Source organism: Pinus tabuliformis, chromosome J (genome assembly GCF_031772625.1).
Source record: "Pinus tabuliformis cultivar Carrire ecotype Pingquan chromosome J, CPIR1, whole genome shotgun sequence".
NCBI classification, from domain to species: Eukaryota; Viridiplantae; Streptophyta; class Pinopsida; order Pinales; family Pinaceae; genus Pinus; species Pinus tabuliformis.
Window position 1 is genome coordinate 1,493,812,307 of NC_142295.1, and position 16,267 is coordinate 1,493,828,573.

General features: G+C 38.3%; 1 protein-coding gene across 1 annotated transcript; it reads left to right on the plus strand.

Moving 5' to 3' along the window:
* Positions 1 to 1,877: 1,877 nt before the first annotated feature.
* LOC149233069 (uncharacterized) lies at positions 1,878 to 3,269 on the plus strand. Its single transcript, XM_089379683.1, has 2 exons — positions 1,878 to 2,929; positions 3,049 to 3,269. Exon 1 carries the CDS (start codon positions 2,054 to 2,056, stop codon positions 2,897 to 2,899), a length of 846 nt encoding a protein of 281 aa, XP_089235809.1. The 5' UTR covers positions 1,878 to 2,053; the 3' UTR covers positions 2,900 to 2,929; positions 3,049 to 3,269.
* The last annotated feature ends 12,998 nt before the right edge of the window (positions 3,270 to 16,267 follow it).

Consider the following 16,267-nt stretch of genomic DNA (forward strand, 5'->3'; position numbering starts at 1 on the left):
CCATGAACTACTATTGAAGATCTCTTCCACTTGATCACTAAGCAGGTAATATTTCATGAGCTAGAGGAGGTCTTGGAGATAGGGGGAGTTGGTTCATCACATGAAGGAATGTAAGTACATCTATCATGGACCACATTTCCAAAAATAAGATCACAATGACAAGGGGAGTAACGTATCTATGAACCACCTTTAATGAAGAAAAGAAATAGTTTGATAGGGAGAGTTCTTGGACACCCCTTTTGCCATTGATGTAAAAGGGGGAGAGAATATTTGAGAGGGAAAGAATATTGCAATCAATGACAAAGGGGGATATTGTTAATCTAGATTGTCATTGATGTTAATATGACATTATTTGAGATGGAAAATATTATTGTGATACATGAACCTCATGAAAACCCTAGGTGCAAAACATTAACCCTAAGGTGTGAAATTATAACCCTAAGTAAAAAACCCTTTTAATCTCATGTTGAATTCCTCCTTTGCTTGTTAAAGAACCATAAGGAGAAATCTTAACCCTAAGTCTAACAACCCTAACTCTATTAAAAACCCTAACATGATGTTTAAAACCTAGAACTTATCCTAGAAACACTAAATATTAATTCTCTAATATAATGAAACCTACCATTATAATATAGATTCCTAAAACTCTATTAAAAAAAATACTAATTAAAAAAAGGGACCTCAAAACATTCCATTCTTCCATGTTCTACAATAATAATTTTATACATTAATAAATAATTTATAATGCTCCTCCACGTCATGCAATAAGCTTTATAACATTAAACCGTATTAAAATTTTGACGTTGGACTTTGGTCAATGCCATTCTCTTGGCATGTATTAAACTTTTATAAGACTCCACGCTATGCAATAATCTCTAAACATTAAAGCGTATTAAAATGTATTAAATATTTGATGTCGGCCATTCTTCTGGCATGTCGGCTATCTAATACGTAACATTTCCAAATGTGATGAATTCATATATATTGACAATAACTCCATAGATATATATATTGACAATAATTCAGTGAACATAGAAAAATTTGAAGATTATACATTTGCGGACCTGTGGGTGGAAGAAGAAAAACACGACTTCAAATTAAAATTCCGCTTCAAAACCTATAAGAGCTAGGACAACTGATCGGTCATTTGTGGAGTTCGGTTTTCGTGGTAATTTAAAAGGCTGACATGCGGATCTTTTGAGAACAGGACTTCAGACCTGTGAAAAATCATTTGCCTACCACAAAACTCGTGATGGACAACTTGAAGCTTCACCTAGTGCCAAAAAGCTCAGTCAGCACCTCAATTGGTTTCCAGATTGTAGTCTCGGATAAGAAACAAGACTTGTCTATTGTGAGCATCCACCAAACATCGAACCTACATCCTGTAGCTTTTGCTGTGAATAAACTTGAAAACTTGGATCTGTGGAGATTTACCTTGAGGAGAGCTCAGTGCAATATCAGTCTCAAGCTCAGGATTACATTATTTTAGATAGATCGCAAAAGGTGGAATGTGCAGTCACTATTGAAGCACCTTGTGAAGAAACGCTTGGAGCAACTTGATTATTGAAGAATATCTTTGAGCAGTACTAGTAGCAGTCTTCGCAGACAGCCATAAAACATTAGAGGAATCTTTAAAGAACTTCCTCGATGTATTTAGAGCATCACTTGAAAAAAATTTGAACTGGACTTATGCCATCGCAAACAAACAAACAAACCATTATGGCTTACGATCATGACGGGTCGATTCCCGGAATCGACCCGCCGCCGGTCGGGCGGCGCGGGGATGGCGCTGCGCACGGCAGCGCCACCCCCGCGCCGCCCGACCGGCGGCGGGTCGATTCCGGGAATCGACCCGTAGCTCTAGTGAATACATATTTCCTCAAATGGAAGGTCGTCTGCATCATCAAATTCATCTGTTGGCATATCTTCTTCTGGAGGGATTGTGACTAGTAGTTTGTCTAAAGTGCATCCAAAACCACAGATTAAGTTTGCAAACCTGAAGCATTCTGGTCCTCAAGTTGGGAGGGTTGGTGCTGTTGCAAATGGTAATGGCATGTCTAAGCCTCCTGTTACTACGAGGCAGGAAAAACATGAGAGTTCTGGAAAAATGATATCTGAGAGGAGCAACCAAGATGCTTCTTATTCCAGTAACTCCAGTAATGTTAAGAAAGATGAAACATTGGTTCAAACACAACATTCTGAATCCAATTATGAGTCTGACAGTGGAAGATCACACTCTGATTGCCATATTGGGAAAACAGATGGTGAAAGTTGTGTTACTGGAAGTAAGGATGGCAAGTTATTGGCTGGAGATCGTCTTGTTGTTGAGAAGAAGTCTGGAAGCAATGACTATCGTCCTACAGACAGATTGGTCAAGACTGCAAATGGTACATCTTGCTATAGTCAAGCTGAATCTAATAGCCTCAATATTAAATGCAACACGCAAAAAGATAATCAAAGGTCTCTGTCTAATGGAAATGAAAACTCTTCGGAAGAAAAGATGCACTTCAAGAGACGACGAGACGAATATGAAAATTCACACACAGGGATTAGCCACATTGATCATGAAAATGGTGCATTAGAGCACAATGTTGAATCCAGAAGGAATGCTGAAGCCAATAGTGAAGACAAACTATCTGATTTTGATAAGTTCAAACAAATGCTTTTTCAGGAAGCACGTCAATATTTACAATCATGTGGCTGGTGTGATGATGTACGAGAGACCATGCGAGAGAGAAAGAGGATTCATTTAGATAATATGTGTTTATCAAGCAATGATATTAACTCAAGGAAGTTGTTAATACGTGATATCAAGGATTCTTTTAATCGGCAAGTTCCCGAGTCACTAAAGGAACAATTTATAAGTCGGCTTGGCTCCTTCTTTAGAGGAAAGCAGTGACTGGGGTGTTTGGGGCCATTTATGCATATGGTATGCCTGGGAATTACTGTAATCCTGATCTCTTTAGAAAGTTAATATTTTGCTGCAAGGATGCAATGATTCTGGTTATGTTTGACTCTCAGATAAATTGCCTTGTAATTTGCATCCAGTTTTGCTGCTGCTGCGCCGGATGAGTTGTATAGTATATATGTAATAAATGCCTGCTGATCTCAGTCTAAGGAAATGAGGGTATGGATGCCATTATGCTTTGTTTATGCTCCCAGAATAAATTTCTGTTGTGAATCTGCTGTCCGTCAGGATTTTATGGGTATTATGAGGAATGCCTATTCTTCAATTAAGACACCCACGAACAATAGTTGTGTCCATTTCTTTTCAGGTGTAGATGCAGAAGGTGGGCATGCGATAAAGCAATAAAAATGTCCTTGAAGGCTGCAAGAGTTTTTGGGTGTATGTTAATTCGACACTTTTTTCTCTGTCTCAGGAAACAAAATGTAATATGAGCAAATTGGAGGGTCACAAATATGAAAATTCGTGCTTCTATTCGTAGAATTTGTGGAAAATGTCGACCAATTCGTAGACGGAAACGAGTTATGATAATTTGTTCTAATCCGAGACAGGTTAATGAGGACGGACTGTAAATCCGTTGGCAATATGCCTACGCTGGTTCAAATCCAGCTCGACCCAACCAATATCATCAATACCAATCTATCGGTATGGTTATATTCATGCTAATCATGAATGAAAAGATAATTGGTTATTGAACAAGGCAATTTTCAAAGTACGTGCTGTTTTTGTTTCAAGGAGAGCACATGTTCATATTCGTTGTGCAAGCTTTTACCGTCTGCACTTTTCTATTCTCTCTACCAACTGCCAAACCTATGGGTGCGCTCACAGCTGTCGATGGCTGCAGAACAGTTGACCATGCCAAAAATATTTTTCGTTTTTAACTATCCACTTGAAGCAGTTTGTGGTTGGGTTCAATGCATTCATTCCTGACATAGGGCAGGTGTGATTGGCCTGAGAGATTCCTTTTGTTCTCTCAGGCCAGCAGGCTCCTAAAGTTGTTAATATTCGAATATTTCAATTATTCATGCGCGAATATTTCTTAAACCTCCCGTGCAGGATGGCGCGAGTTTGTTTACTCTCTTTTATTTCTCCCTTTAAAGCCATGCCGCGTTAATCAGATATGGAACAATTGTCATGTTGTTGCTTTACCTAATTTACTGACCTCTCATTCATATATATATATATATCCGCAACTTTTTCATGCAGGCAGATTGTCTATATTTATTTTCGCATTAAAAGAATCATATAGGACTTTTATACACAGTCATGCATGGTATAGTTTATATTTTGGCATTATATTATATAAGTTTCAGCAGGTATGATGAAGTTCTGTCGCTCTATATATTTTTAAATCATTAAAAGCGTTTAAGGTTTATATTTTTTGATATAGTGGCAGAATGAAGCATTAAATAATAGATGTTATGACCTTTATATAACTTAGACAAAATCTACGAGTCATACATTCTTATAATAATGTCCTTGAAGCACTAAATAAGCCATTATAATGGCATTTCCACTCCTTCAAGCACACACATGCTCGTATAGTTTATATTTTGGCATTATATTATATAAGTTTCAGCAGGTATGATGAAGTTCTGTCGCTCTATATATTTTTAAATCATTAAAAGCGTTTAAGGTTTATATTTTTTGATATAGTGGCAGAATGAAGCATTAAATAATAGATGTTATGACCTTTATATAACTTAGACAAAATCTACGAGTCATACATTCTTATAATAATGTCCTTGAAGCACTAAATAAGCCATTATAATGGCATTTCCACTCCTTCAAGCACACACATGCTCGTGGGAAAAGGTTCTCCATTTTTTGTATTTCATGATCTTTTTATATAGATAGGCCTTGCACAATGTATCAAACGTTGGAAAATATGATATCATTGATAGCAGAATAAAAGAGAATATTAGATGTGCTAAGAATCTAGCTATTCAATTTCACATCATGATTATAATAATAGGTTTAAACTGCTTCTAAGATTGTATTATTGATTTTTAATTTATAAAATTATTTTTTCAATTTGGTTTGGTGAAATAAAGAAACAAATAGTTCTATCTAATAGCATGTTTGTTACCTAATTGATTTTTCAAGTGTTAGTCTTGGAAAGGGATTTAGAGAATTAGTTATCAAATTTTGCAAATTATTTTTCCTATATCAAATAATAAAAGAAATAGCAAAACCAATCCATGGTATGACAAAGAGTGTAAAAGTGCGAGGAGAGCAATTAAGGAAGTTGTTAATGAATGTCTTAAAATGGACAAGATAAAAATATATAAAGCCCTAACTAAAAGGAAAAAGAGGCAATACATTCGTCAAAGACAAGGGAATCTCTTACACCTCTCTAAGCTAGCTCCTAAGAAATTTTGGAGGCAAATTCTGACTAGGAAGACTAAAGAGGTGTCTCACCTCCATTCTTGGAATAAGAAGAAGGATTCAGGGGAAGTTGCTAGGGGGATGCAGGAGAGAATTCAAATAGGAGGAAACAAACTAGAAAAAAAGGAATGAAAATAGAAGTTTAAGAGAAGAGAATGGGATAAAATGAAGTGCGACGAGTATATAGACTAGATCAACTCTTAAAAAAGGTGGATCCATTTTCAACATTGTCCCTCCTAACGTGCATCTAGAAATAAAACAATTGCATGTGAAGGTGGGAGAATAAAGTATTCATTGTTTGATTCGAAATTACTTGAAGATTTGGGTAGATGTGTTCTAGATCCGCGCAGCGCCACCCCCCGGCCGCCCTGCCCCACCCGACCGGCAGCGGGTCGACCCCGGAATCGACCCGCCGCCAGTCAAGCGGGGCGAGGCGGCCCGGGGGTGCCGCTGCCGCGGAGGGGGCGGGGGACGGGGAGGGGGAGGGGTGGCCGAGGAGGGGGCGGTGGCGGTGGAGGGGTGGGCAGGGGGACTGGGAGGGGGCGGTGGTGGGGGATGGGTGGGCGGGGAGGGGTGGGCAGGGGGGCCGGGGAGGGGGCGGTGGCGGGGGATGGGTGGACGGGGTGGGCGGGCAGGGGGCGGTGGCGGTGGGCGGGCAGGGGGAAGTGGCGGTGGAGGGGTGGGCAGGGAGGGGGAGGGGTGGGCGGGGAGGGTGTGGGCAGGGTGGGCGGGGGGGCAGTGGCGGTGGCGGTGGCGGGGGATGGGTGGGCAGGGTGGGCGGGGTGGGAGCGGTGGCGGTGGAGGGGTGGGTGGGGGCGATGGCGGTGGAGGGGTGGGCGGGGGAGAGCACAGCTGTGATTTTCGCATTGATTTTTAAGTTAATCATTTTTTTTTGAAAAAAAAATAGTTATTATTATCTTTTTGACATGAAATTCATAAAAAAAACTATTATTTGACCATTTTTAGTTAATATTTTTGTATAAAAATTGTGATTTTGACATGTTAATTCTAGCAAAAAATTATCAAAACGTTTAGTTTTTTTGTTATATTTATGTTAAAAATGGTTATTTTTTATGTCCATTGTTAAAAAATGTTGTTTTTTAGAAACAATTATTTCATGTGGATTGAAAAATTAATTAAGGGGGTTGAAAAGATGTCTAAATATGTAGACTATCTAAAATTCAAACTATCGACTTTATAATTTAAAAACGCAAAACAATAAAAAGCCCACTAAAAAAAAAAAAAATTAAGATAGAGAACAAGAAAATATGAATACAATGACGACTTCAAAAACTATCAAATTTAGAAAATAATTTTTTACATTTCACACACTAGAAAATTTAAAGTCAAAAAATAGGTCTTTTAAAAAAAGGGTGTGATGCAGAATACACACTTTTTAAAATCAGGATGAAAATCACTACCATTCACCGAGCCTCACCCACTTAATGCACATGAAAAAAATTAAAGTTCCAAAAAGCATGTTCTTAAAAAAACATGTGTATTCTGCATCAACACTTTTGAAAATCGGGTCATTTTTTTGCCACCTCTACAAAACGGGTAACAGTATCAGTTCCCATTTCAAAGTTTACATTGTTTTTTGATAAGTATGGCTATTGTTAGGGTGTTTAACGCGGTGGTTGGGATTAATATCTCCAACACTCCCCCTTAATCACAATTTCCGCCACTGACAATTCCCAAGTAGTTTTTGAGATAAACAAAAATTTCACATGCCAATGGCTTTGTGAAAATATCATCAAATTGTAACTGTGACCTGCAGTGCCACAACATAATTTCATCTTTGTTAATCAACTCTCTAATAAAATGATATTTAGCACCAATATGCTTGGTCCTCTTATGAAAGACAAAATTATTTGACAATGCAATTGTTGAGGTGTTGTCGCAGAAAATAGTTATCATTCCCTCTTAGTCATGATGAAGATTCCTCAACATCCTTCTCATCTAAATTGCCTGACACGCTGCTGTTGCTGTAACATATTCAACTTTCTCTATTGACAGTGACACTATTGGTTGCTTCTTGGAGGCCCATGAAATGGCTCTGGAACCAAAATGAAAAACATATCCTGACGTGCTCTTTCTGTCATCGACACTTCCTGCCCAATCACTATTAGTGTAACCAACCAGCATGGAATCACTTGTTGCTGTGTAAAAAATGCCATAATGTTTTGTCCCATTGACATACCTTAAAATCCTTTTCACTGCTTGCCAATGTGTCTCCTTGAGTGTCTCCATAAACCTCGACACCAAACTTACTACATACATTATATTCGGCCTAGTGGCGGTCAAATACATCAAGCTATCTATCATGCTTTTGTATAATGTCAGATTGACATTGCTGCTACAATCTTCTTTTCTCAACTTCAACCCCATGACAGTTGGAGTTGGTGCGAACTTGTTGTTCTGCATTTTAAACCTCTCCAAAATTTCTGCCACATAAATTGCTTGAGAGATAAAAATGCCATTTTATGTTTGCTTCACTTCTATGCCCAAAAATTATCTTAACAATCCAAATCAGTCATTTCAAATTCACTCTTCGTGACTTGTTTGAAATCAACAATGAGGAAATCATCACTACCTATAAAAATCAAATCATCTACATATAAGACGACAATGATAATCTTACCTTCGCTCTCTTTAATGTAGAGAGTAGGTTCACTGTCACATTTTTCGAAACCATTGTTGAACAAGTAGGCATCTATCCTGTTGTACCAAGCGCGCGGTGCTTGCTTCAACCCAGAAAGAGCTTTCCTCAATCGATAGGCTTTGTCTTCTTGGCCTTCTACCTCATAACTAGGTGGTTGCACAACATACACTTCTTCTTTTAGAACCCCATTTAAGAACACTACTTTTACGTCCATTTGATACACTCTCAATTTATGTTGCACAGAAATCACCATAACTGCACGCGCTATCTCCATTCTCACGACTGGCGCGAACATCTCCGCGTAATCTCTTCCATGTTGCTGCTTGTATCCTTTGAAAACTAGCCTTTCTTTGTGCCTTTCCATCTTTCCATCAATGTTTCTTTTGGTATTATAGACCGACTTCACTCCAATGACATGTTTTCCTTTCGGAAGGCTCACTAACTCCCATTTGTCATTCCTTTCTATTGCTTCTATTTCTTTCTCCATTTCTACAACCCATTTTTCTTCTTTGACTACATCTTCAAAATGGATTGGGTCATCTACATGACAAAATAGTGCAAATAGGGTATTCAGACCAGCGCTGCTATCAACTTTTTCTTGCTCATAAATTTCATTTAAATTTATGATTTTTTCTCTTCTTGTGCTTGCTGAAGGTGGGCTTGACATGTCACTTGTTGTTGCACTTTTCGATGTGATTGGAGAAGCACTTTCTTGGCTACGAAAAACTACCCTATTATTTGTTAATGGTGTTTCTTCATGCCTACTTTGTTGCGCTTGAATAAGTGTAGAGGGAGTCATTGTTGAGGAATTACTTGTTGTTGTTAATTCCTCTTTGTCCTCATGTGGTATGCATGCTTTGACATTGATTGTCTTTTCTAAACTTCCATCCCATGCTTCCTCTTCTATGAACTGCACATCTCTGCTGATTATGACCTTCTTGGTTAATGGATTGTAGAGTTTGTAAGCCTTGGATTCATCACTGTATCCAACAAATATACATTTCTCCCCCTTGCTGTCCAAATTCTTCCTCAACTCATCCGGGACATGTGCATACACCACACATCCAAAAACTCTCATGTGACTGACACTATGCTTTCTTCCACTCCATGCCTCTTCAGGAACTATGTTCTGGACACTTTTGGTTGGACATCTATTCAAGATATATGTTGCACAAGCGACAACTTCAGCCCAATAATAAATTGGCAAATGCTTTGCCTTCAACATACTCCTTGCGATTTCCATAATGGTCCTATTCTTCCTTATCGCTACACCATTTTGCTGAGGTGTATACCTTGTTGTAAATAGCTTGTGAATTCCATGCTCCCTACAAAAACAAAGGAAATCGTTTGAGATGTACTCTCCACCTTTCTCAGTCCTGAGAACTTTGATGTAGTGTCCGCTTTGCTTCTCAACAAGAGCCTTGTATTGGCGAAAGCACTCCCACACTTCACTATTCTGTTTTAGGAGAAAGACCCATGTCTTTCTTGTGTAGTCATCTATGAAGGTCAATACATAGTGGCTACCACCAATTGATGGTGTCTGCATTGATCCACATAAATTTGAGTGGACAATCTCAGAGGTGCCTTTGCCCTTATTGATTTTCCTCTTGGAAATGTCTCTCTATATTGCTTGCCAAGATACATCCTTCACATAGGTTGTCTGGTTTTTTTATGAGTGGTAGTCCCTTCACCATGCCTTTCCTATGCAGCAAATTCAAACCTCCAAAGTTGAGATGACCAAATCCCAAATGCCATAACCAATTTTCATCTTTGACCTATGCTTGAAAGTTTACTTGTATGACAGTTGCATCTTTTCTTCCATTCTCTTCTAAGTTTATTGAGAGTTGTGTGTGTGCACCTTCTTTCTACAAATCTGATTTTAATTTTAGGGGAAACATTCTATTGTTTGTCATTTGAACCTTTGCAATCAGTTGTCTGCTTGGAGGCCTATCCAAAATTTTGCACACATCATTTTTGAAGAAGACATTATAGCCCTTTTGCACGAACTGTCCAATGCTTATGAGGTTATGCTTTAGACCGGGGACAAAGTAAACATCTAAGATGTACTTCTTCTCCCCCTTCTTTGTTAGGATATTAACTCTTCTTTCTCCCATGACAGAGACTTTGCTATCAGTCCCTAATGTCACTTCAGATTTCACACTTTTATTTAGATTGGAAAACATTTCTATTTTTTTTGACATGTGGTTGCTACACCCTGAATCTAGATACCATATATCACTCTATTTTTCTTATGCTACATTACAAGCTAAAAACATCCTATGATGGTTCTGATTTTCTTTTGTGAAATTTACACTTGGTTTACTAATGCCATATTGCTTCTTTCTACATTTTCATAGTGACTATACTTTTTACAGTAATGACATTGAACTTGCGATTTATCATACCTCTGACCTTGTGCTTGATTTTGGCTTGGGCCTTGACTTGGATTTTGATTGCTGCCTCTTCCACTTGAGCTTGAAGGGTTGCTTTTTCCACTTTTGTGTGGGCTTTTTCCTTTTCCTTTAGCATATGATGTTCCTCTGCCTCTACCTTGACCAAATGATACTTGTGTCTTGAAGGCATGCTTCAGTGAGGAGCTTGTTGCTCTATTCAATCTATGTTCATGAGAAATCAGTGAGGCATTAAGCTCATCCACTGAGAACTGTGAGAGATCATTTGTCTCTTCTATGGCCACAATAATGGCATCAAACCTTGTTGGCAAGCTTCTCAAAATTTTCTCAACTATTCTTCTTTCCTCAAGTGTCTCACCATGAGGCCTAATTTAAGTAACCAGCCCACTTACATGTGTAAAAAACGAGTCTACATTGTTAGACTCTTTCATACAAAGTGTTTCAAAGTCTCTTCTCAACATTTGCAACTTTGTTGTCTTGACTTTTCCCATGCCTTGGTAGGCTATCTGGAGGGTGTCCCATGCTTGCTTGGACTTCGTTGTTGCTGCAACCCTTGGGAAAATACTTTCATGAATTGCTTGGAAAATATAGAACAAAGCTTTTGAATCCTTCTTTATGTTGTCCCTTAACAAACCTCTTTCTAGTCGAGATAAGGCATTGTATGTTGTTGCATCTGCTGGTTCTTGGAAACCATTCTCCACCAAATCCCAAATGTCTTGAGACGAAAATAGGGTCTTCATTGTAATAGCCCAATAATCATAATTTTTTTCATTAAACTGAGGTATTTGAGGATTAGTCAAGCTTGTGCTTGATGTTCCCATTTCTGGGCGTAAGAAAAAAAACTTTCTACTTATTGGTAAATATGTTGAAAACACTCTGCCCTCAAAAAAATTCTGCTGCTAGTAAAAACACTTTTGTTTACACTAACAGAGTTTAACCCACTCTCATACCATGTTGATTTTTTTTACGCGAAGAAGCAGAGGAGTGACCAAAGTTGTTCATGTAGCTCTATGACTCTTTGCGACGCTGATTTTTCCTGATTTTTTTTTACGCGGAGAAGTAGAGGAGTGACCGAAGTTGTTCGTGCAGCTCTATGACTCTTCGCGAAGCTGATTTCGCCCAACTCGACACAACGATATAAAGACTTAAAAACCAGTATTCACTCATAGCGAAAAGAAACAGGACAAAGGTAGAACAGAGTAAGCTTGGAGCAACACAATAAAAACTTAGGATTAACTTCTAATTCATGAAAAATATATTCATATGAGACTGGGGCTCATTCACCAAGTAAAAACAAGGTTCGCCTGATTTTTTTTTACGCGGAGAAGTAGAGGAGTGACCGAAGTTGTTCGTGCTGCTCTATGACTCTTCGCGAAGCTGATTTCGCCCAACTCAGCACAACGATATAAAGACTTAAACACCAGTATTCACTCACAGCCAAAAGAAACAAGACAAAGGTAGAACAGAGTAAGCTTGGAGCAACACAATAAAAACTTAGGATTAACTTCTAATTCATGAAAAATATATTCATATGTGACTGGGGCTCATTCACCAAGTAAAAACAAGGTTTACAGAGATTTTCACTTCACGTGGAATAACACAAAGTAAAACACAGTAACTGGACAACCAGTGTGCAAAAAAATAGAACATAGTATGTTTGGAGCAACACAATAAAAACTTATGATTAAATTATAATTCATGAAAAATATATTCATATGAGATTGGGGCTCATTCACCAAGTAAAAACAAGGTTTACAGAGATTTTCACTCCATGCGGAATAACACAAAGTAAAACATAGTACTGTTGTTTTCACGTGACCACCAAAATTTGCTCCACACTTTTCTCTTCAAAGACTTGTTTTCATGTGCCCACCAAAATTTGATCTACACTTTTCTCCTCAGAGACTTTCGCTCTTTTTCTCTTTAACTCTCTTACGCTCTCTCTCTATAGAATGACTTTTACATTCATATTTAACTCAACATAAGATTTTATATTTAATTCATGACAGAACAAAATAATTAATATAATGTTGTTGTTTAGTGTGATCAGAATCACACAGGTGTTTGTGGAGTATGGGCAATAGTCACTGAATGAATGCTTGACCATATCTATTTAGCAAAATACAAGTGGCTTCAGTCCTTCATCTTCAAATATAGACGCAACGTGCAAAAATACCTCTGACAAGTATGGCCCCTGTGAGAGTGTTTATTGCAGTGGTGGGATTATTATTTCCAACAAAAAAGAAAAAGCATGGTGTAAAAGATTTCTCTTCTCAATATTATGAATCAGATATTGGAAACTTCAGTGATAAATTACTAAAATGAAACTCAACTAAATTGGATGGTTTTGAGACCTACTAGGTGGTTGGAATTAGATTCTTCAACAATTCAAAATGGTAAACCAACCCTAATAATATGTGAATGAAAAAATCTAAATTTAAAATTAAAAAAATATATATTCAATGAAAAAATTAAATATATGACATAAAATTTAATGGAATTGGATATTTCTTTGGATACCCAAAATCTCCGGCTTCGGATTTACAGTCCAAATATCGAGTCGCGAGGTCCTCAAACTTGCCCCTCCCACTAACAATTTCTTCCCTCAGGGCACTAAATTGGGCAATAGCAACATCTCTGGTAGTTGCTTTGATCCTTTGGCCACCTGGGTCTTGCCATAGAGAAGTTTATCAAATCCTATCATACACTTTGTTCTTATATTTTTAATTAGTTTCTAATTTAAAATAATTTAAATACACAAGACAAAATATAATCCGATAAACGTCAGTCTCATAATCGAGATAAGAGATAGTGTTCATTACGAAAGAACTATTGAATTGTTGCACATGATAACAACATAATAGTCGCGATCAGGATCTGATCCTACTTTATGATTGTGGATGCTACATCAATTTATTCGACTCTTCTACAAGCATTTGTTTCTTTCGATTTGAGTGTTATTTTTTGGAATATCACATTGAAATTTTTAAGTGTACTACTTTTTTTAATTTCAACTACATGTTGCTTAGATTTGTCGTTGATGGTAGATGTAACTAATAAAAATATGTTTTTATTTTGAAAATTAAAATCAATATACAAGAATTTCTCTAATAAATTTATTTTCACATATATCTTAGGGTTGAGAGCATCGAGTTATCCCACAGTATTGGTTGCAAGTTTTCCTCCACAATGGCAAATAGTGGCTCAAGACTGCACGTAATCCCACTATGTTAAAAGATTATGTTGGTTGAAATTCATTACCCCGCAGTCTTGAAGGGTGAAGGTTTCGGTTCTCAAGGCATAATCCAAATTTCGTGTACTAAACTCAATTTAATAGCGTTGTTGTTTGTGCTACTGAACTCGTTATGACCGAGTCGTTGTTGCTCGTGCTACTGAACTCGTTATGACGACGTATCCTTGAGTTGTTACCCGAAGCATTTGGGGAGTTGTCTTTCTAGGTTATGCTATGCACTTTATTAAATTTAACAGGCCGAGTACTAACACACTAATAAGTAAGATAGTGAAAATTTAAGTATAAATAGGTTGAATTATTATTATTGTTAGAACAAAAACTGAAGGGCTTAGTTTCCGCTTTAGAGTTAGAATCATTAGACAGTGTCCAACAATCTTCACTAGCCTCAGCATGGTGAGTTTTGAACTCTAGACTTCAATTCTAATACTATTTGTTGGAACTCTAAAATTCAACGGAACTTAGTCTTTGTTATAGTGACTAGAGTTAGGATTCATGGGTGGGCGGTTAGTCTATGTCGCAAAACACACAACATTAATTAATGTTGAACCCAATGTTCAACAAACCAACCCAAGTCCATTTTCTCTTGCTAATCATAACTATAAGCCATACGACTTGGCCAAGAGAGTTTAACAAATGTTGGGAAGGGGATTTGCAAATCTAGTTTTTGAAATACTTGGAGAAAAGAGAACAGCTTGTTGAATTTTTCTTACCTTGAGAGGCAAAGGAGTGACTTTCGCAAAGCTACTTTTGTGTAGCTTTATGACTCTTCGCGAAGCTTGCCCAACTTGATTTACACGTAACTATACAAACTTAAAAAGCAGTATTCACTCACGGAAAAAAAATTAGAACAAAGGTAGAACAGAGTAAGTTTGGAGCAACACAATATGAACTTAGGATTAATTTCCAATTCATGAAAAATAAATTCATATGAGACTGCGGCTCATTCACCATGTAAAAACAAGGTTTACAGAGATTTTCACTTCAAGTGGAATAACAGACAGTAACTGGTGGATTTTCACTTCAGGTGGAATAACACAGTAACTGTGAGAATAATGCAGAAATGGTTAGTTATGAAGCAGTTGAAATAGAAGTAGTTATGAGCAGTTGAACAGGAATTGGTTGTGAGTAGTTAGGAATTAGTTTGTGTTTTAACCTATATAAGTGTGATGTAATTGAGCAAAGTAATTAATAAAAGTTTGTGAGGTTTTCTGTTTAATTTGGTATCAGAGCCAACGAGTTGAGTTTGAGGAGGCGTCCTGTATAATTCATTGCTGGACGTGAAACCCTTGCTGTGTGTCCCTTGCTGTGTGTTAAGCTGTTGTGAGTTCCTGCTACTGTCGACATCAGGGAAGGCCGAGGGATTATTGAAATTGCAACGAGCGAACAAAGCGCAGGCTCCACTCCGGACACGCAAGACTCGAAAGTTTGTTCTCACCCCCACAAACGAAACGGAACTCGCTTGCTTCTGAACTCGTCAACGGATCTTGTCCAAAGTCTGGAACGGTGAAATATATGCGGTATATTTTTCTTAGGTTTGCATTTGCTATAGTTCTTGCTGGTCAGCTTTTATATTTTAGTTGTTCTTGGTGCGTCGTGTCTCGTTTTCCGCCAAGTAAACTCGCTGCTGTTGAGGCGTATTGAGTTTTCAGTTTTAAGACAGCCTTCATTTGCACGCCTCCCTTCACCAGCGTGCTCTACACCTTTGTCAAAGTGACACAGTTTGGCGCTGTGTTGTTGGACCCTGGCAAAGTGACGCAGCCGCAAAGTGACAGAGAATTCCCCAGTAACCATTTCGATGATTGGTCAGTTTGGTGTGGGTTTCTACTCTGCGTTTTCGTAAGCCTTGAAGGCTAGCTTCGGCGTTTTGCTGATCCGCGTTTTTCGTAAGCCTTGAAGGCTAGTTTCGACGATTTTCTCGGTGTTAAACTCGTGGTGGTCTGTCTGCGGTGAAGAGGTTTGTCTATGGTGAAGAGTTGCGTTGATATTGCTCTGCATCTTTTGGCTTTGGGTTCGACACTCCATTACGGCCTGTACTTTTGCAGCTTGAAACAGGCTGAATTCTGTAAGAAGAGCGAGTCGTTTTTTTGGCTGTTCGTCATGGCTACAAGAATTCTGTTTGAAAATTCCAGTGAGATTGGCGTCTTTTCAAAACTTACAAATGCGTATTTGGTTGCTGAGAAGAAGCGAGATCTGCCGTGAGAACGTTGTTGGTGCTGTCCGTCGTTGTTCAGAACGCTGTCAAGAACGCCCTATCCAGAATCCACTTGCTGGTGTGCTGCCAAGACCCCTGTCAAGAACTCGGGTAGCAGTTGCTGTTGTGCGTATGTGCTGCCAAGACACCTGTCAAGGACTCGGGTAGCAGTTGCTGTTGTGAGAACCGGTGTGTCCAGAAGAATGCGTGTGTTTCTTTGATTTTCTTGAAACCTTGCTGCCAGAACTTTGCTGGTGTGTTTTGCAAGCTTCCACCGTTTCTACTACCGTGGTCATATTCTTTTTCAGTCGGCCCGGTTTTCTTTGTTTTGTTGCAAAAATCGTGTAAGTGGGTCTTGTTCAAGAGAGTGCTGGTAGTGAGCACCGTTTGTGACAGC

Coding starts and splice junctions, on each gene's coding strand:
- LOC149233069 (XM_089379683.1), top strand. CDS start 2,054: ATGTCTAAGCCTCCTGTTACTACGAGGCAGGAAAAACATGAGAGTTCT.